General features: G+C 35.8%; 1 protein-coding gene across 15 annotated transcripts in view; it reads left to right on the top strand.

Annotated features, from left to right (window-relative positions):
- The window catches only part of CSPP1 (centrosome and spindle pole associated protein 1), a 141,288-nt gene that overhangs the window by 54,507 nt on the left and 66,598 nt on the right, over positions 1–20,183 (top strand). For 9 of the 15 annotated variants that reach the window (XR_013486215.1, XM_078153368.1, XM_078153367.1 and 6 more), the window contains 5 exons: positions 7,416–7,514; positions 9,087–9,169; positions 12,835–12,928; positions 18,575–18,632; positions 19,249–19,287. The exons of 2 other annotated variants lie outside the window; for them this stretch is intronic. Coding sequence is in view for 12 of the 13 variants with exons in the window: in XM_078153368.1 (XP_078009494.1) it covers positions 7,416–7,514; positions 9,087–9,169; positions 12,835–12,928; positions 18,575–18,632; positions 19,249–19,287 (373 nt within the window). In the remaining variant the exon portion in view is untranslated. The remainder of the gene's footprint in view (positions 1–7,415; positions 7,515–9,086; positions 9,170–12,834; positions 12,929–18,574; positions 18,633–19,248; positions 19,288–20,183) is intronic. 4 more of the 15 variants (XM_021002068.2, XM_021002058.2, XM_021002059.2 and 1 more) reach the window with 2 other exon arrangements.

Genomic DNA, 20,183 nt, shown 5'->3' with positions numbered 1-20,183 from the left:
CCCAGTATTCACTACAAATGTATATGTTTTTGAAATGCACAGCTAATTTCAGATGGTATCTGTTAGTTGCAGAAAGCATTGAGCATATACATAAAAATTTTGGCAACTCCCTTACTCAGAATATAAATACTAGAGATTATGGTTATTAGAGGAAATATGATATAGGAGAAAGAGCACTCAGTCCAGATTCAGAGACCATAAGTTCAAATCCAACCTCTGAAGCTCATTATTTGTGTGACCTTGGCAAATCACTTAAGCTTTCTGGGCCTCAGTTTCCTCACTTGAAAAAGGAAATGGTTGTGTTGTGGTGTGAGAGGTTGGACGTTGTGACCCCTCAAAGACCGGAGTACAGGACGGGTCGTCTGGAATGAATACACAGGCTCAAGCATTCTTTAATTCAAGGTGGCAAAGATTTATTGTTATGCTTTTCAGCGGGCAAGGATTCTTAAAGGACCCTGTGAGAGACGGAGAATGCAACTAGGGTTTATATGGAAAAGAGCATGGGAAAGTAATGCCAGGGACACTGATGAGGTAATCCAAAGGTGCAGGTGTCTTTGGGGGCTATGGATGGGAAAGTACAGGGAGTATACCGGACAGGGAGGGAGACGACAGAGGTATGGATCTTTGGAGTCTGGCAGGAGGAAAAGTCCTTGGGCTGGTCAAGGGCGAAACTCCTTGGCCTGGGCAAGGCATTCCTCTCCCTCTGTCTTGATGAGAGAATGTTCTGCAACAAGGGAAAGCTTTCTTACAAGACAGGAACTACTAAGGAATTGGGAGGCTTCCAGAGACATGATCTGAGGGCTGGGCCCTGAGCAGCCCAGCTCTGTGTAGCTGTACCAGGGAGAGAGATAAGGGTCGTGCTGAGGCCCATGCATGAATAACTGCTAGGCACAGTGTCCTTGGACTGGGGAAGTGGTTGTCAGAGACAGTGTTTCTGAGGCTAGGGAGAAATTGGGGTACAAGCACAAGCACCCAAACACGAGGACCAAAGCACCCCTTCAGTGGGACTAGATGACCTATGAGGACCCTTCTAAACCGCAAGCTATAATCTTAAAATCCATTTCAAAATGGATTTCAGTCCATTGGATTGAATTCAATCTAAATAGATTTCAGAATTTAAAGTTCTGATTTATTTTACACTTCTATTACATTTTTTTTCATTTGTATAGTTAAATGGAGACACCATTTATTAGCATGGTGTGTTCAAGTTGAATGTAAGAAATAAATGGGAAAATAATTAGAAAGGTGTGGTGTGATACAAAATGTGAGCTGCAAGCTTTTCTTTAGCGTCCATTATGGGAATACTTTATAGTATGGTCCACTTACAATAGCAAAGTTGTTGAGAAAGAAACATTTTCCCCTCTCACAATGGCATAAAAAGAGGTCTAGCATTATAATTATTTATTTTTTTTTAGAGTGCAGTATCACTGAAGTCAAGATCTATGTTAGGTTAATAATTTCTTTCTGAAATGGCTTGTTTGGCATTAGTGTTTAAGAAAAAGGGGAAAGTTATTCATTACCATAGCAAGTTGTTCATTCACATTTAAAGTAGATGTCTGAAAAACCAGTTTAACTCACAGCCATACTGGGTTGAATTCCTCTCTTCTTTTCCTAACATGGATTTGGCCTGTTGCTGTTTACATAAGCTTGGTTGCCTTGGGCATATGGACTTTTTACCTCTTTTTAAAACATTTTTTTTTTATGGACCAATGTATTTCTTGCTGAGAAAAGAGTGTCCATGTAATAGAAAAGGTGCTTTTCCCAGAAGGCACCCCTTCCCCTTTCCCTCTTTCTTAATTCCTCTTCCATTTTTTCTGTTTCCCTTTTCTGCTTTCTCCCTTCCTTCTTCCTCTTTCCTTTTCCCTTCTTTGCAGTGTAAAGGAACTGGAAGATGAATCAATTTATTCTGGCAATTGTACCTTTCTCCCAACTACAGTTGCAGATGAAGCTAGATACAAGCTAAACTAAACATTTAAACTAAAGATTTATTAAGCAAGCTCCTATTATGTGCCAGGCACTGTGCTAAGCTCTAGGGATACAAAAACAGACAAAAGTCAGCCCCTGCCCTCTGAGAGTTTACTGTTAATGGTTGAATGGGGGAGATTACGTGCAAATAAATGAGTATAAAGCAAGCTATATATACACAGGATAAATAGGAAATAATTAACTGAGGAAAGGCCCTGGGATTAAAAAGGGTTAGGAAAGTTGTTTCTGTAGTGTTTGACTTTTCATGACCCCATTTTGGGGTTTCTTGGCAAAGATACTGGAGTGGTTTGGCATTTTCTTTTCTGGCTCATTTTACATAGGAGAAACAGAAGCAAACAGGGTTAAGTGACTTGCCCAAGATCAGACAGCTAGTAAGTTTCCGAGGCTGGATTTGAATTCATGAAGATGAGTCTTCCTGATTCCAAGCTCAGTGCTCCATCCCCTGTGCCACCTAGATGCCCCCAAGGGATGGGAAAAGGCTTCTTGTAAATTCCCAGAGCTGAGAGATGGAGTGCCTTGTTTGTGGAATAGCCAGGAGGTCCCTGTCATTGGATCAAAAAGTATGTGTAGGGGAATAAGGTGTAAGAAGACTGGAAAGGTAGGTGGCTAGGTGTGATGGCCTTTGGATGCCAGACTGAGCGTTTTGTATTTGCTCCTGGAAGTGATAAGAAGCCGCTGGAATTTATTGAATAGGGGTGTATGTGATGTGGTTGGATCTACACTTTAGTGGCTGAATGGAGAATGGATTTTAGTAGAGACAGACTTGAAGCAGGCAGACCCAGCATCAGGGTATTGCAATTATCCAGGTGTGAGGTGATGAGGACCTGCGCTTGAGTGGTGGCAGTATATGAGGAGAAAATGGGGTGTAATTGAGAGATACTGCAGCATTGAAATCAACAGGCCTTCACAACAAGCTTGGATATGGGGGTGAGAGATAGTGAAGAGTCTGAAATGAGTCCTAGATCTGGAGCCTGAGGGACTGAGAAGATGGTGTTGTCTTCTACAGCAATAGGAAAGGTAGGAGGTGGAGGAGTGTTGAATGATTATGCTATTTTTGTATTTCTGAAGCCAATCTATAGTTCTAACTAAACTGCTTGAGTGTGGATATAAAATACATACCTCCGAGTTGTATGGTACTGGGGACATTTGGATTATTAGTATTATATTTTCAGTACTGAAAGTGATAGTCTTCAGATCCCCTCCTTTCTAGGACTGTGCTGGAGCCTATTCCTACCAGCTCCCTGATTGTTAGTTTTCAGTGTGAGCATTTATACCTTGGAAATTAGCAAATGCTATAAATCAGGGCTTGATTTATTGTTTTGTGATTGTTTAGATTTTAAAAAATGATGGAGAAAATGTTAATAATGCTCATTAAGCTTAAAAGTATGTCATGTGAACTTTTTTTTTTGGGAGACCCAGTTGTTAATCATTTATCAGCACACTACTGGCTACCTCTCACTTTCTTGCTGATGGAAAACGAAAGACTGTGGTATATCAGTTCCTCAGGTGCATAATGAGTTGAGTGACTCTTAGATTTCTCTCTTTTGTTTCTTCTTGACCTATCATGGTCAGCCGTTCATGCTGGTAGGGGAAGAAATAGGAATAATAAAGCCATTCCCCATTTCCTTCCTTTCCTTACTAAGTAGACTCCAACCACTTTCTCTTGGATTTTTAAAAATTTTTTTTTATTTTTAGGCAGTTGGGGTTAAGTGACTTTCCCAGGGTCACACAGCTAATAAGTGTCAAGTGTTTGGTCTGAGGCTGGATTTGAACTCAGGTTCTCCTAACTTCAGGGCCTGTGCTCTGTCCACTGCGCCACCTAGCTGTACCTCCAACCACTTTCTGTAGAGAGCTTCCATTACCTTTAAATAATGGGCTTTGAAAATACACCTGTAAATTGTAAGCAGTCCTACAGGTCAGAGGTGCTTGAGACTTATTAAAAGATGAACTTATTGAAAATGTGATAGGAAATTGTTTAAGTAGCTAAAGAAGGACAAAAACCATAAAAACAACAAAACATTTGTAGACAATAAAAAGACAAGCTTTGCTTATTTTTTTAACTAAAACATTAAATAATGTTATATTCTTTCATTTCATGGAAATAATGCTACACATTCAGAGTGATTTGACTTTCCAATTTACCCTATCTTGTGGGTGATTTTTTTTTTGTATTATAAACTTTTTCATTCCATTTGAATTTCTTTCGACAGGATCCATGTCTGTAAGAAACCTAATCTACTTATTATAATTAAAAAGAAAAATCTACCAATGCTGAAATATTCTTTAGTTGCCTTGACAACTAGCAAGATATCACTTAGAAGGCCTCAGCATTTCCTTTTAAAAAGAAAATAAATTTTCCCTTGTCTTGTTTTTTTTATTTGTCCCAAACTTAATTTTTTCCATCATTTTCGATATTTGAAGATCAATAAGGTTATTTTATTTTTCTTGTAATCTGCTTAAATTTTGGCCATACTCCTAGTAGGTAAGGAGGGATTCCCCTGACTACTCCCTCTGCCTTCAACCTTCTGCTGAACTATGAACTAGATTAGTAAATTCTGTATAGAAAGATCCTTGTCTTGTTTGTCTTCGTATCTTTTCCAATGCCTAGCACAGTGGTTTTGTCCCTAGCTACATAGATCTCATTCTGATTTATTTTTTAATAGAATTTTACTTTTTCCAATTACGTGTAAAGATAGTTTCCAACATTAATTTTTTATGACATTTTGAGTTCCAAATTTTTCTGCCTTCCTCCTTCCCCTCCTCCCTTCCCAAGACAGCAAGTAATCTGAGATAGGTTATACATGTGCAATCATGTTAAACATATTTTCATATTAGTCATGCTGTGAAAGAAGAAATAGAACAAAAGGGAAAAAATTGCAAAGAAAAAAATTTAAAAAGTGAAAAATAGTATGCTTTGGTCTGCATTCAGATTCCATAGATCTTTTCTTGGATGTAGATAGCATTTTCCATCATGAGTCTTTTGGAATTATCTTGGATCATTGTAGTGTTGAGAACAGCTAAGTCTATCATAGTTGATTATCGCACAGTGTTGCTGTCACTGTGTACAATGTTCTGGTTTTACTCACTTCACTTGGCATCAGTTCATGTAAATCTTTCCAGGTTTTTCTGAAATCTGCTTGCTCCTCATTTCTTATGGTACCGTATTCCATTACATTCATATGCCACAATTTGTTCAGCCATTCCCCAATTGATGGACATTCCCTCAATTTCCAATTCTTTGCTACCACAAAAAGAGCTGCTATATTTTTGTACATGTAGGTCCTTTTTTCCTTTCTTATGACCTCTTTGGGATACAGACCTAGTAGTGGTATTTTTTAAATCCAAGAGTAAGCATGGTTTGATTGCCCTTCGGTCATAGTTCCAAATTGCTTTCCAGAATGGTTGAATCAGTTCACAGTTCCACCAGCAGTGCATTAGTGTCCTAATTTTCCCACATCTTCTACAACATGTATCATTTTCCTGTTTTGTCATGTTAGCTAATCTGATAGGTGTGAGGTGGTACCTCCGAATTGTTTTAGTTTGCATTTCTCTAACCAATAGTTATTTAGAGAATTTTTTCCTATGACTCTAGATAGTTTTAATTTTTTTCATCTGAAAACTGCCTGTTCATATCCTTTGACCATTTATCAGTTGGGGAATGACTTGTATTCTAATACATTTAACTCAGTTCTCTATATATTTGAGAAATGAGGCCTTTATCAGAAATACTTGCTGTAAAAATTGTTTTCCAGCTTTCTGTTTTCCTTGTAATCTTGGATGTATTGGATTTGCTTGTGCAAAAACTTTTTAATTGAATGTAATTAAAATTATACCATTTTGCACTTCATAATGCTCTCTATCTCTTGTTTGGTCATAAATTCTTCCCTTCTCTAAAGCATAGATCTCATGCCATATAAAGGTAATCTACAGTTAAAATGCTAGTTAAAACTCACCTAAAACTTGAGTTAGCTGGTGGCTACTAAGTAATCAATGGAAGTTTCAGTCATGATAGATTTCAGTACTTCTTTGCGTTTCCTTTTTGTTCTGTGACCCAGACTTCTTTTTGCACTTGAAATTCTTGTATTTTTATATAACTGATTATTTTTCTAATGTACTTTTAAAATATGTTTAATCCTAATGCCAACAGTGAATTTAACTACGTACATCAGGAGACATTTTTGAATTAAGGCTTAATTTGAGTTGCTGTTTGTTGAATACTTTTGGAGAGAAAGCGCTGGAAAACAATGCAAAGCTGTAGGAGTCAAGAACATTTTGGTGCATAGACTTTAGGTTTGAAATAAAATCCGACAAATTGAAATGAAAATGAAATTAATATTTTGAAAGTGACTCATGAAGGCTTTTGTTGATTCAGATGAAGAAGTAAGGAGTAGGAGAGATTGTGTATCTGGCCAAGCTGTTAATAATAAAAGCCAGAATCCTGGGTTTCAGTCTCCTTCATTGATGCTACTTTTTAGAGTTTATGAAGTAAAGACTATGTATGGTGGTTTTGTAAAGAGTGAAAAATAAGATAATTTAAATTCCTATCTCTGTGGTAGGGCCCATGGGAAAAATAACATATGATAATTCTAATTTAGCATTTACAATTAACATAGTATTACTAGCAGAACTAGACTTATATTACGGATGCCAATAAATGTGGATGTAAAATAAAATATCATGTTGATTTCTCCCTAGGAGAAAGTCAACTGAAGAAATCAGTGTTTGCCAAATGGAAAAAAAAAGCTGAATAAGTAAAATGTTATCTAAGAGTCATAATTTAAAAAAAAGAATTTTAATGAAGAAAAGTTAACCTAGTTTCTTTACCTGATATATCCTGTTTCTAATGCAGTTTTCATCATCTTATGATATAATATTTCTTGTAATTAAGGGTATTAAACAAATGTTCCGATGATTTGATGCCCAACCTATATTCCATTTGGTTTAAAATATTTATAAGGCTAATGTGGTATTTTTATTGTTTATCTCTGTGTTGAAATAATGCCTGGCTTTTCTGAATTCTGATCTCTTAGGGAGTACTTAGCTCCTTAAATAAATAGCTAATTGGTAAGGATTTTCTGTTATGAATAATATTGAAAGAGTGTAATCTGCATTTTGAATTTGTAGAAGTCATACTGAGATAATTTATAGTTAATTGAACATTCTAAATAAATATTATAAATATCTAAAGTAAATGTTTGCCCTTTTGCTCACTGGTAGATTTTATTTGTATCGTCCTATTGTAATTGATTTTAGTGTGTGTTTACAGTGAAACTTCATTATAACATTCTGCTCCATTTAATGTATAGCTATATATATCTATATCTATATAAATACATATATGTATATCTAATGTAAAAAACCAAACTTGGGAGATGTAAAGAGGTTCCACTGTAGATGGAGTATGCTTTATAAGCCCATGTATTTTTAAGGATGTACAGAAACAGACAAGAGAGAGTTCCTCCTATGGAATATGAGGAAGATTTTCCAGAAAAATCAAACATACGTGTTTCATCGGCTGGAAATAACAGGTATAATATGTAATTTAATTTTATCCTTCAGTCATTTCATTGGGGAAACTGCAACTCCCTGGAAACGACTGAGTGGAGAACATATGTATTTATTTCCTTTTTTTTTTTTTTTCCTGGTGGGGGAGGGTTGAGGCAATCAGGGTTAAGTGACTTGCCCAGGGTCACATAGCTAGTAAGTGTCAAGTGTTTGAGGCCAAATTTGGACTCAGGTCCTCCTGACTCCAAGGCTGGAGCTCTATCCAGTGTGCCACCTAGCTGTCCCTGAACATATGTATTTATTACCAGGGTTTCTTGATCCTAGAGGAAGTCATTAAAAAAGCTGTTAGGATAGGGAGGTGAGATTTGCTTTAGAAGGAATATTTATTAGGTCATAGCACTTTTTTCTTTAAAAAATTGCTGTATGTAACTTATATTAAAGACATCAGATAGTATCAGTATTATAAATCCTTCACAACATTTTTAGAAATAAGAATCTTGTATCATATGAAATATAAGTTAGTCTGATAGAAATACATTTAAAGTATTTCAAAATTACAGAGGAGCTAAAGATTTCTTTCCAGTTAATCATATGTGTTTCTGTAGGACAATATATTTTTGTTTTTGTTAAAAAAATTTTTTGGAAGTTTACTGCTTGTATGAAGTAGTATTTTTTTCTCTGTGAGTCAGTTCTTGGTACATATGCCTTGCTAAAATGAAAATTTTTTTAGGATTTAACTTTTTTGTAACTCATTATAATTGTGAGTTTCAGTATTTCTAGGAGAAGGAAAGGGCTGTATGACTTCTTTCTTTCATATATATGTTTGGTGATCATATTTTCTGGACCAAAAATCAGTACATGTGGGCTCTGAGAAAAGATTTATTTGTAAGGCCTTGTTAAAAGAATACTTTTTTTTCTCTTGAAATTGGGACTCTTCTATAAAATTGTGGGGTGTATGGTTGTCCTATCCATATGTCATGTGTAAGACACTAATTTTGAGAACCTACAGATTATACTGAATTTAGTTATATTTTGAGATGAATATTTTCCTTTGAGTAAAATAGAATCACAAGATTTTAAATAGTCAACATCAGAGAGAAGAAAATGTCCTCTTTTAGTTACAAGTAATTGGGATCCTCTTTTGAAGGAAACAGATCACAGTTATTTGTGGTTCATGTGTCCCAGGAAATCTTTTGGGATTATTCTCTTTTCTAAGTGTGGGGGGAAAAACACCAATTTTTCTTTTAGTTTATGAGAACTTTACTTGTTAAAATCTTCACTTTCATAGGAAGTTCCTTTGAGTATTTCTTTTTTCAGGGGTGGAATTTTCAGTGTGGAGCAGAGCTCTCTGTGAGTTAAGAGCCCTGTACAGCTAAACCTTGCTATTGCTTGCACAAGAGTATGTTACTTTCCTTGTAACCTGCACAGAAACAGAAAAAGAATGCTCATGATTTTGTTGTAAATTTGCCAAGATATACTACATTCTACTGACTTTTAAAAATCTGTGAATAAGTGACATATTCATATTTTATTACAGCATTTTTGCTTGTATGTTATTTGGATTCTGATTAATTTTCATTTCCTGTTGTTACCAGTGTGCGTAATAGCCATCTTGCTGATGAACGATCAAAGTCTGCCAGTGTTAAAACTGAGAGTCCTTTTGCAGGGATGATTTTTGGTATGTATACATTTCCTTACTGACGAGGACTTTGCAGAAATATTTTGTATTCTGTGTTTGAAATACACATTTTTGTGATATCTTAGTATGGCTAGGCCTATGTGAGATTTTAATTGAAGTTTTATTTATTTTTAATGTTCCTTTCTTTTCTTTTTTTTTTTTTTTTGGTTAGGCAGTGGGGTTAAGTGACTTGCCCAGGATCAACAGCTAATAAGTATTATATGTCTGAGGCTGGATTTGAACTCAGGTCCTCCTGAATCCAGGGCCGGTGCTCTATCCACTGCACCACCTAGCTGCCCCTTACTTATTTTTAAGGGAAACACTTTTTGTTAGAGTAGTGAAATATTAGCTTTATGAGAATTTTACAAACTTGTGAAATTGTTATTTATCTTGTTTGTTTTTTTTAAATGTAGTAATTTTATGTATTTTTAAAATTTAGTCAGCATGCTCTTTTTGTGTTTTAGTGCCCTATTTTCTTCAGATAAGTCAGGGTTACTTTTGGGGCTCATAGAAAATAATTGAGAAGGATATTTGATCAGTTTTTCTTATTACATTTAGTGGCAGTTTTCCTAAGGAATGATTATATAATAATTAAATAGGGCATTAACAAGGAGGGCACATGCATACAACTTAGCTGTCCTAGTGAAATTTATTGATGGGTTTGTTTGTAACCAGTAAGTGGTTGCCAGACAGGTGTAAGGAGGAGGTGAAATGAAATTTTTACAGGCCTGTGTCTGAGACATTAGATGTTTGGGGTCTCAGATTGGTTAGGGTGAGAAAACGGGGGCAGGGAAAGACCAGTAGCTCCCCCCAAATTGAGGTCTCAGGTAGGGTTGCAAGGCCAGAGGTAGCTTTCTGTCAAATCTCTAGTCAGTGGAGAGGTTCTCTCTCAGAAGAGCTAGTTGTGGGAGGAGACAAGGGTGCCAGCATCTGTGTTAACTCCTGCTTTTCCCCCCACCCCCAGTAGCAGCATCCTGAGGGGTTAGAATCCCCAAGTTTTAGGAACAAACAATTTTCAGCTTTTAGCTCTTAAAAGATTTTCTTTTTTTATATGTAAAAAGGTCCCATCTCTGGTACATTTTGAAGGGATTTCAGTTTTCTAGTTCCCAGGATTCTAGGGCATTGTTTGAAAGAATGGGATGATAAGAGTGGGATCTGAGGGCTCATCTTTGTTGTTTTTGCTTAAGATAAAGAAATATTTTATCTATAAAAATAGAGTGCTACAAGGAAAATAGTGCACTTGGGCAGACCCGAACATCATCACACTTTTGGAAATAGGGAGGGTTCTTCCTAATATTTTAGGGATATAAGATAAAATAACAAAATTTTGTAAGTAGAAAACAAAGTATGCTAAGGAATTAAAAAAAATTTTTTTGAGGGGTTGATAACTAGTTTGACCAATGCAAAAGGGGAACCACCCTGAGGCTTGCTCCATAAAGGAGAAGAGTGAGTTCCTTGGTCTAAGGAGTTACAGCTTTCTCTTTGGACTCTCAATATGACTGGTGACCCAGATAGGAGTTTAGAGGAGAACCCTGTAAACATTTGTGCAGAGGTATGGTTAACTGAGTAGAACAGATAAGGTTCTTGGTCCTTTTCTCTGTTAAGAGAGTGAATGACAGCCTTTTTCTAGAGTTGACCCATTTGATATCTAGGTAGCTAGTTCAGTGTTGAATGTAAATGTGTAGGAATAGAACTCAGGAGGGAGATGTGGGATGGATATGAAGAGATTATAGGGCAGTTACAGTTGAAAAAGGCTGGTGGGACTTTACCTGAACTTAGGAGAAAGTATATGAGTTAAATAATGTGGAAAGAAGAAAAGAGGGCATTTAAGGGAGACAAAATAATATAAGCAAAAGCATTTATGTGGCTATGTTTTTGTTGTCCAGTCATTCAGTAGTGTCCTACTTTTTGTGAGCCTGTATGGGGTTTTCTTGGCAAAAATGCTAAGTGGTTTACCATTTCCCATGAGGAAACTGAGGCAAACAAGATTAAGTGACTTGGCCAGGGTCACACAGCTAGTAAAAGTGTCTGAAGTCATTTTTGAATTCAGGTCTTCCCAGCTCCAGGTCCGGTGTTCTATCCACTGAGTCACGTAGCTGCCCCTGGTGATAAAATGCTAGGCCTTACTTATTATGAAGACAAATTATAATTATATAGTTACTATAAATATAGAACATGTATAGACTGGGCTCACATTTTTTTAGCGTTAATTTAAAAATTAAATCCCTGACATCACTTTGCTTATTTGTTATTAAAGCTGAGTGTAAAATATAGTTTGGCACTCTAATCTTCTGGTTGTTTGAATTCTGCATAAATCAGATTTTCTTGTAACTGCTTTAGCCTTTCCTACTATAGTTGTTAATATGAATGTTTTTGGAATTAAATGCTTTTATATTTGTAAGGTACTTAGCACATAAATAATATAAATATTAACTATTATTATGGTTATTATTGTCATCAAAAACTTGTAGTATATGTTGTAAGGGTTATTAAATAAATATAAACCAATCTGTTTTCTAAAAGAACTTTCAGTTTTATTGGGGAAAAATAGACACTGTATAATATATGTTTTCTAAATGGAAGTATATACCAAAAGGTACAGACAGTGCTTGTTACAGAGATTTCAGAGAAGAGAAATAGTGCTTTAGTATAAATATTGAAGGAAAGTTTTATGGAAAAAGTGAGACTATGGTTGGGCCTACATGAATTGGTAGGATTTGGATCAATGGAGGGGGATAACATTCTCTGACATTCTAAGTGGAGAGAATACTTTTTTTTAATTTTAATTTTTTCATCTTTATTTATCCAACTTTTTACTTTTGTTTATTTATTTGTTTGTTATGTTTTGTGAGGGCAGTTGGGGTTAAGTGACTTAACCCAGGGTCACACAGCTAGTGAGAGTTATGTATCTGAGGCCGAATTTGAACTCAGGTCCTCCCAACTCCAGGGCCGGTGCTCTATCCACTGTATCACCTAGCTGCCCCTGGAGGGAATACTTTTGAAACAAAAGTGTGGCTCAGAGATTAGGTTGATCAGAGAGGAGAGTAACAGTTATTCTGTGAAGTTGATTAGTAGTGAGAGATAACATTGGGTAGGTATAGGGGGAATTAGGATGAAATCTTATGTGTGAATTAGTGGAAAATAGGGAACTTTTGTAGACACAAATTAAATATTCTCTGCCTCAGTTTATGTAGGTGGGAAAGATATGCATATATGTGAATATATACAAAAATATATCTAAAGCAAGTATAAGTTAATCTTGGGAGGGTTAAGGAGAGACTGAATATTAGTGATATAGAAAGTATTTTAGTGGAGAGAGTGAGCCACAACGGGCAGGAGGGGTCGGATCCAAGAGGAGATGTAGACAAATTAACCTTATAAAGAGAAGATAATCTTTATTAAGAATTGGACTAAAGGAAGAATTAATGAAAGATGATGTTATGAATTTATGAGATGAGAAGAGGGAGCTCATAGTGAATGGTTTCCATTTTCTTGGGGAGGTATAAAGCCAGGTCTTTGAAGACTTGAGAGGCTAAGGGGAAGGAGTACAGGGGGGAGGTGGATAGAGGAGAGAAGAGAAATTTAGAACAGCTATCGTAGTGAGTGGGCTAGAGAATTATTTAAGTTTCCAGTTGTATTTGTTCTTACATTCGTTTAACCTCTAGCAAGTCAAGATCGAGATACTATCCGGAGAAGGAAAGAAAAGTATAGACAAGAACTGTTGGAACAAATAGCTCAGCAGCAGAAGAATAAGAGAAGGTAATTGAAAATCTTCCATTTTTCTGAATCAAAATATTAACAAGAAATAACTTATTCTGTGGTTTGGTGAGGAAATAAACCAACATTTAACTGGGAACTTGGGTTCTGATATTGTCTCTGATACTGATTTCCTCTGTAGATTATAGGATTATAGATTTCAAGTTGGAAGGGACCCTAGGGACCATCTAATTAGACACTATAATTTTTCAAGTCAAGAATAGGAGCCCAGAGAGGTTAAAAGACTTGCCTACAGGCAGTAGTTGAGCATAGTTCCTCTAACTTGAAATATAATTTTCTGCCTTAATGTATCATGTTACCTTTTAAATGAGATGCTTATTGGCCTCTCTGGGTGTCACTTAACTTTCTTGGAAAATGATAATGTTAGATGAATTGATCTCTTAAGATCCTTTCTAGCTTTCTCTTATTCTATGATTTCTTGGGGCTGGAATTGGACTTACCATTTCACTGCTATAAGGAGCTCTCTGGTGAAGAAACTCCCTCTACCAATAGAGATTGGCATTTTCTCTATAACTTGTAGTCTTAGAGAATTGGCTAGAGTACTAAGAGTTAACCTTTGACTTTTACAGCTATTAAATGTCAGAGGCAGGAGATGAATCCAGGTCTTCTTCCTTCTGAGTCTTACTTTCTGTCTACCACCCAACGATTACTTCTCTCTGATTCTATAAATGTAAAAATTGTTCTTATAGTTTGGCAACAATTTGAGCATGTTTAGTTAATGCTGTTGCCCATTACCATGGCTCTCTCCCCAGATATGACTTATCATTATAAAATTACCCGTCTGCCATTTTCCAATATGAAAACCAGTCAAATATAGTAGGGAGATTACTTAAAAAGAATTTTCTCATTCTTAGTGAAAAAAGTAACAAGAGGTAAAAATGTGGATATGTATTTATTTTACATAGGTATTTTAAAGCTTTAGATTATTGTCTTTACATTATTATTTTCATATAGTTTTAAAAAATAATATCCACCTATCCATAGTTTCTTTTCTAGGGATAAGCAAAATGAGTTTTATCTTCTTAGACATGAAAAAAGAAATATTATCCACTGTCATTGTTTCATTCTCTTGCCCTCTCTGGGTATCTGGGTATGTATATTATCTATGCCTGTATCTATATCCGTAGCTATAGATAGATCATAAATTAGAGCTGGACAGGATTTCAATAGTCATCTTGTCCAGTCTCTTTATTTTATGAATGAGTGGACTAAAACCGAGAAATCTTAACTGGATTGTCCCAGGTTGGGAATAATAACAGTGGCAGGATTTGAACGAAAGTCCTCTAACTACAAATTTGACTCTTTCTACTCTGCTCCATGCTGCTTCTCAATAATAAGCAATGTTAATAAAAATTTAAGTACCTGTTATGTGTCAGGCATCATGCTGAGCTCTGGGAATACAAAAAGAGGCAAAAAAACAGTATATATTATATACTAATATATGCAAATACAACAACAAACAGAGAAAACTTATGGTAAATGAACAAGTAGAAAAATTTTTGTATTCTCCAAAGAGTATTTTTCTTATTAAACTTTACTAGAGAGTATTTACATTACAGATGATCATTAGTGTTATCAAGCTGTCTGAGTAAGAAAAGCAAGTAGAATGTAAGTTTTTACACATGCACACTCTCACACACACACACACACACACACACACACACACCTCTGTGTGTGTGTGTGTGTGTGTGTGTGTGTGTGTGTGTGTGTGTGTGTATTTGGGGGGGGTCAGTGTGGGAATTTGAGAACTAATTTTATTCTTTCAGTGTTTGTACTTCCTACATTAAAAGATGCCTGTTTCTGTTGTCCAGTGGTGATTATTAGTGAACAATTACACCTTTTGTTGAATGATTGTTAGAATGATTCTTAGAAGATCAAAGATATCTTTGAATCAGATTATGTAGAGACTTAAAAAATGTATGGAAGCTATTATAATTAGAAATACCTTATTATGAAGTCACTTTAATTTCAATATATAGTACTGAATATCTATACATAGGACTCTTTAGTAGGTTTTCATAGAAGCATATTGAATAAAATGCACACTCTTTAGTCTGGTTTTCAAGGCCATGTCCCATCTACTTCTCACCTACTAGTTTTACAGCCTAATTCTCATTACACGTATTCTGTGTTCCGACCAAGCTGTTCCTTAATCCAAAGGCATTCCTTAATTTATCATTCTTTAATTCAAATCATTTCTCCTCTGACTCTGGAATTGTATATCTGTTTTGCAGTGATGGCCTTCCTCTGTAGCTGTAGCTGCTGACATTCTCATCTTCTTTCAAGGGGCATCCTTACTTCTGGGGCATCCTTTTCTAGGAAGCTTCCCTTTATCCTCAAACATGGGAGAGTATAGACTTGGTCCTATCACATGTGGAATATTGTGTTCACTTCCTGAGAGTGACATTTGAGAAAAGAAATTGTTTGCAGTGTATCCAGAGGAGGGTGAGGTGGCTGTGAATCCAGCCATAAAGTTATTAATTGGAACATGAGAGCTGTCTTCAATTATTTGAAGGTCTGTCATTGAGAGAGGTATAATACTCATTCTACCTGGTCTAAGTGGGTAGAATTTGGAGCCTTAGGTAGCGTTATACAGAAGTAGATTTAAACTTGGTTTAAGGAAAAACTTCCTTAGAGTTAGAGCTACCCCAAAATGAATAGTCTGCTTTTAGAGGTGGTTTTTCCCTTTCACTCAAGGTATTCCTCCAGAGACACTTGCAGACATGGAATAGAAGACATTCTTCTGGTTCAGGTAGGACTAGATGGTCTCTTAGATCCCTTCTAACTCTGGAGATGCTTTGAATTTCTTATACCTCTTTGGCCTCTCCCTAAGCATTTGTTCTTAGTCTAACTTCTTTATAGTTATTTATGTACTGTATTTCTCTCCTTTCTTCCTGGCTAGTCCATCCTATCAAGTTCTTTATGACCCTGTTCTTTCTTGGTTCTCCTACCTGTCTGACCACTCTTTAGCCTTCTTTGTTGAATCATCATGCATATTCAGCCCCTTCATTGTGGATAGATCTATGACTCTGTCTTGGGTCTTCTTCTGTCCCTGCTTTTTATTTTTTGGAGACCTCATCAACTCCCATGGGTTCAGTTACTATGTGAAATACTTATATATCTAATCCTAATCTCTTTCTTTTTCTCCACTTCCATATCATTAACTGCCTATCAAATTTTTTTTTGTTTCCTTTGAAATTCTCCATATTTTATTTGAAACGTTTAAAGACACTCTGTGAAGGAGACCACAGAATTCCCCAGACAATCAAAAAGGTCCATGGCACACACAAAAAACCAGGCACTCCTGACATATATTTCACCCTTTGTTTCTAATACTTCCTATCAAACATTTTTAACAGGATATCCTGTAGGCATTTCAAACTCAACATGAAAACCAACCTCATCATCTGTTCCTCCTTCCCTGCTTCCTGTGGCATCCCTATCCTTATAGGAAGGAAGGCAGCAAACATTTATTAAGTGCCTCCTATGTGCTGAACTGTACTAATCACTTAACAATTATTAGCTCTTTTGATCCTCACAGCAACCCTAGGAGGTGGGTGCTTTTATTATCCCCATTTTATAGTTGTGGAAACTGAGGCAAACAGAGTAGTTGAAAGACTTGTCTAGGATTGCACAACTACTAAATGTCTGAGGCCGAATATGAACTCAGGTCCTTCTGACCCCAGGCCCAGGGCTCTATCCGCTGCTCTGCCTGTTCCCCAGGCTCACCAACTCAGAGTCATCTTTGATCATTTTCACTCTTTCCTAGCCCCAGATATCCAGTCAGTTGCCAAATCTTTTTGTTTCTGCCTCTGTGAAATCTCTCACCTCCCTTCTTCCTACTTACATGGTTCCCATCCTGTTTCGGGCTTTTATCACCTCTTGTCTGGATTATTTCATTGGCCTTCTAAGTCTAGCCTTCTCAAGTTTCCTCTCTTCTATCCATCATCCACAGAGCTGTCAAAGTGATATTCCCAAAGTACAGGCTTGATCGTGTGACTCCCTCAGTAAATTCCAGTGGCTCCTTCCTACTTCTAGGATCAAATATGAACTGCTTTGTTTGGCATTTTAAGGCCCTTCATACTTGTCTGCCTTTCCATGTTTGTTATCTGTTTCTTTGCTTTATGCACTTTCTAGCCAAACTGGCTTTCTTGTTATTCCTTAAATACATCATTGAATTGGGACAGCTAGGTGGCGCAGTGGATAGAGCACCAGCCGTGGAATCAAGAGGACCTGAGTTCAAATTTTGCCTCAGACACTTGACATTTAACTTAGCTGTGTGATCCTGGGCAAATCACTTAACCCCATGGCCTACCCCCTCCTCCCCCCCAAAAAAACCAGATCATTGAATTCCCCATCTCGCAGCCTTTGCCTGGGCTTTTCCACATACTAGAATATTTGAACTCCTCCCTTCTGCCTCTTGGAATTCCTAGTTTCTTTAAAGTTGAGCTCAGATACTGTGCCTTCTCCTTTATGAGTCATTTTCTAATTCTCTTGGCTAGACTCAGTCAGTCCTACCTCACCCAGCCCCCAATACATATTGTATCCCTTTTAAAATATAAATTCCTTGAGGGCAGAGACTTCTTTATTCCTTTTATATTTATCCTGTATATACTTAGAGATGTATACTGGTCTCCCATATTAGAATATATGCTTCTTGAGAGTGGGAGTTGTTTCTTTGTGTTTGCATTTCTAGCACCTAGCACAATGCCTTGTTCATAGTACACACTTAATAAATGTTTGTGGATTGATTAATTAATTAATTTACATCTCTAGGGCATAGTAGTATGTCTGGTACACAGTAGGCAGTTAAGAAATGCTTATTGAGTGATTGATTTGCCCCTACTAGTTTCTTGAGGGTCCAGGGCATAGTCTTTGTAGGGTCGTGTCTTGAGCAGAGTAGGCACTTAATACATGCTGGATTATAATGAATTAAATTCTGTATTGTTCATCTTTCTTTGCAAAGAGAGAGTGGAAGTTTTCAAAAAATGAAATAGGTTTTTCCTTCATGAATAGAGGATATGTTTTTTTTTTCTATTCTCCTAGGGAGGTATAAGAAAGGAAATGAAAATCATAGTGATAAGCATGAAGGAGAGATTAGGAGAAGTCCTCTTGAAAAATTTGACTGACGAGAGAATACTTTTGAGGAAGAGGGAAGATTGGAAAAAAAAACTTTGAAGAAAGGGAAAATTCTGGAAGATAAGGGGGTGATACAAGAATATGGGGTCATTTGTGGGGATGGAGGTGGCATTTTAAATTTGGGAAAACAGCTCAACAGAAAATACCTAGAAAAAAAGGAGGGAAGGGAGGAGTGCTGTGAAATACAGCTGAAAAAGTAGATGGGAGCTATATTGTGGAAGGTTGTCAGTGCTAGGCTAAGGAATTTGCATTTTATTCTATGGGCAATAAAATAAGGAATCACTAAGATTTTTGAGTAGGAGAGTGATCAGAAGTGTGCATTGGAGGAAGTTAATTTTGGTAGCTGGCAGAGGGTGTGTTGGAGAGGCGAGCTGTGTATAACAATTGCTTATAATTAGGAATGCTACTGGTTAGTAATGTTTCAATTTGCATTTGTTATAGTGGTTATTGTAACACTTAAATGTTATTTTTCTAATGTGTTTCATTTAGAGAAAAAGAACTAGAACTCAGTGTTGCAGCTACTGGAGAAATTGACCCTGAGAAATCGGTGAGAATTTGTGGTATCATTATGTTTAACTTTTCACTTAAATGAACCTTTTTCTATGAAAAGTATAACCATAAATGCTTAAAATAAAATTTAGTGGGGAAAATAGGGGAGGAAAAAAAGAATCATAAAAGCAAGGAATCTTAAGAAAGTGTAAGATGTACTTTAGTAAATCAGGTTTATAAGAATATGATGATATTCTTATAATAAAAATAATAAGTACCCAGCCTGGGTTCATATTTTATAAAACAAGACTAAAAAGTCAGTTGTTAGTAGTTCTTAATTTTCCTAAGAAAACATTTTCTTTTTCTTTTTTAGATCATGATTCTAATTTTAATAGAAAATTATCTTTTGCTTTTCTCAAATGCAATATGATAGTGTACTAAAACAAATGTATGAAGGCAAAGTTATCTTAATGTACAACATAAGATAACACTTTACCTACCATATCTTGGTCAACTTTTAGACTTGAATATTTTGTAAGGAAACTTTTCTCTTTTTATAAGAAACTTTCTTTTTCTTTTGATAAATATATTTTAGTAAATGTTGTAAAAATTAAAATGATGTGAAAGTAACAATCTTATTTGTACTTCACTTTTGCAATTCTCATTATAAGCAGAATGGATTACTAACGTCATTGCAGCTAAGTAAAAAGGAGGTAATTATTTCTCTTATCTGAAATGCTATTTTTATCTAGTTGGATATGTAGTATTTATTTGCTGAAGGGAATATTTGGTCTTTTAATGCATGTTTTGTGATGTATCATAGTACATGATGACCAAAAGTATTTTAAAAAAAGAAAAAAGTAAATTTATAAAAAGTTTAGCCTTAAAAAGAACAAAAGCAACTTAAGACAAAAATTATGTATGTTGGTTAATATTTGATTCTGTGCAAATTATATGGGTTATTTTTTTTCCTACATTTTTAATGTTGCACTAGTTTTCCCTTGTCACCTAGCATGCTTTTGGGTGGCCTTTTCATGAAGCTAGCATATGTGTACTCAGAAAATGCAAAACTCATTTTAACTTTAGCCTGAATCATTATTAGAGAGCTAAATATGCTGCAAAAAAATTATCAAATAAAAAAATCAAGGATAAATATAAATTATTTGTGATCATCTGGGCTCTTTTCTTAGCACAGATAATTGGGATTTATCTCAATATCCAAAACTAAGTGCATTTTCATAGGAAAGAATACTATGGTAGGTTGAAATTTCTTTCTTCATATGCTTTTAAAATTATAGGCATCTCCTAACTTGAGATAGGTTATGTTCATATTTAGCCAGTTGTTTGGAATATGGAATACATTTCCCTCAAAAATTCAATATGCTAACATTTTAAAGCCAGAAGAGACTGTAGAGATTATAGAGAAGTAATGTTTGTAGATATTAGGGAGATTTGAAATAATGTTTGTAGATATTAGGGAGATTCGTAAGGTAACCCACAGAATCGTATTTATTCCATATTATAGCTGAAGTAGAGCTTCTGAACCCCAAGTTCTCACGAGCATCCTTCCCATCTAGTATCATCTTTGAGCCTCTTTGTACTCCTGAGG

The sequence above is a fragment of the Phascolarctos cinereus genome, unplaced genomic scaffold, assembly GCF_003287225.1.
Source record: "Phascolarctos cinereus isolate Bilbo 61053 unplaced genomic scaffold, phaCin_HiC Scaffold_4;HRSCAF=312, whole genome shotgun sequence".
Taxonomy (NCBI): domain Eukaryota; kingdom Metazoa; phylum Chordata; class Mammalia; order Diprotodontia; family Phascolarctidae; genus Phascolarctos; species Phascolarctos cinereus.
Note: the sequence above shows the minus strand (reverse complement) of the source record. Positions and strands in the feature narration are given on the sequence as shown.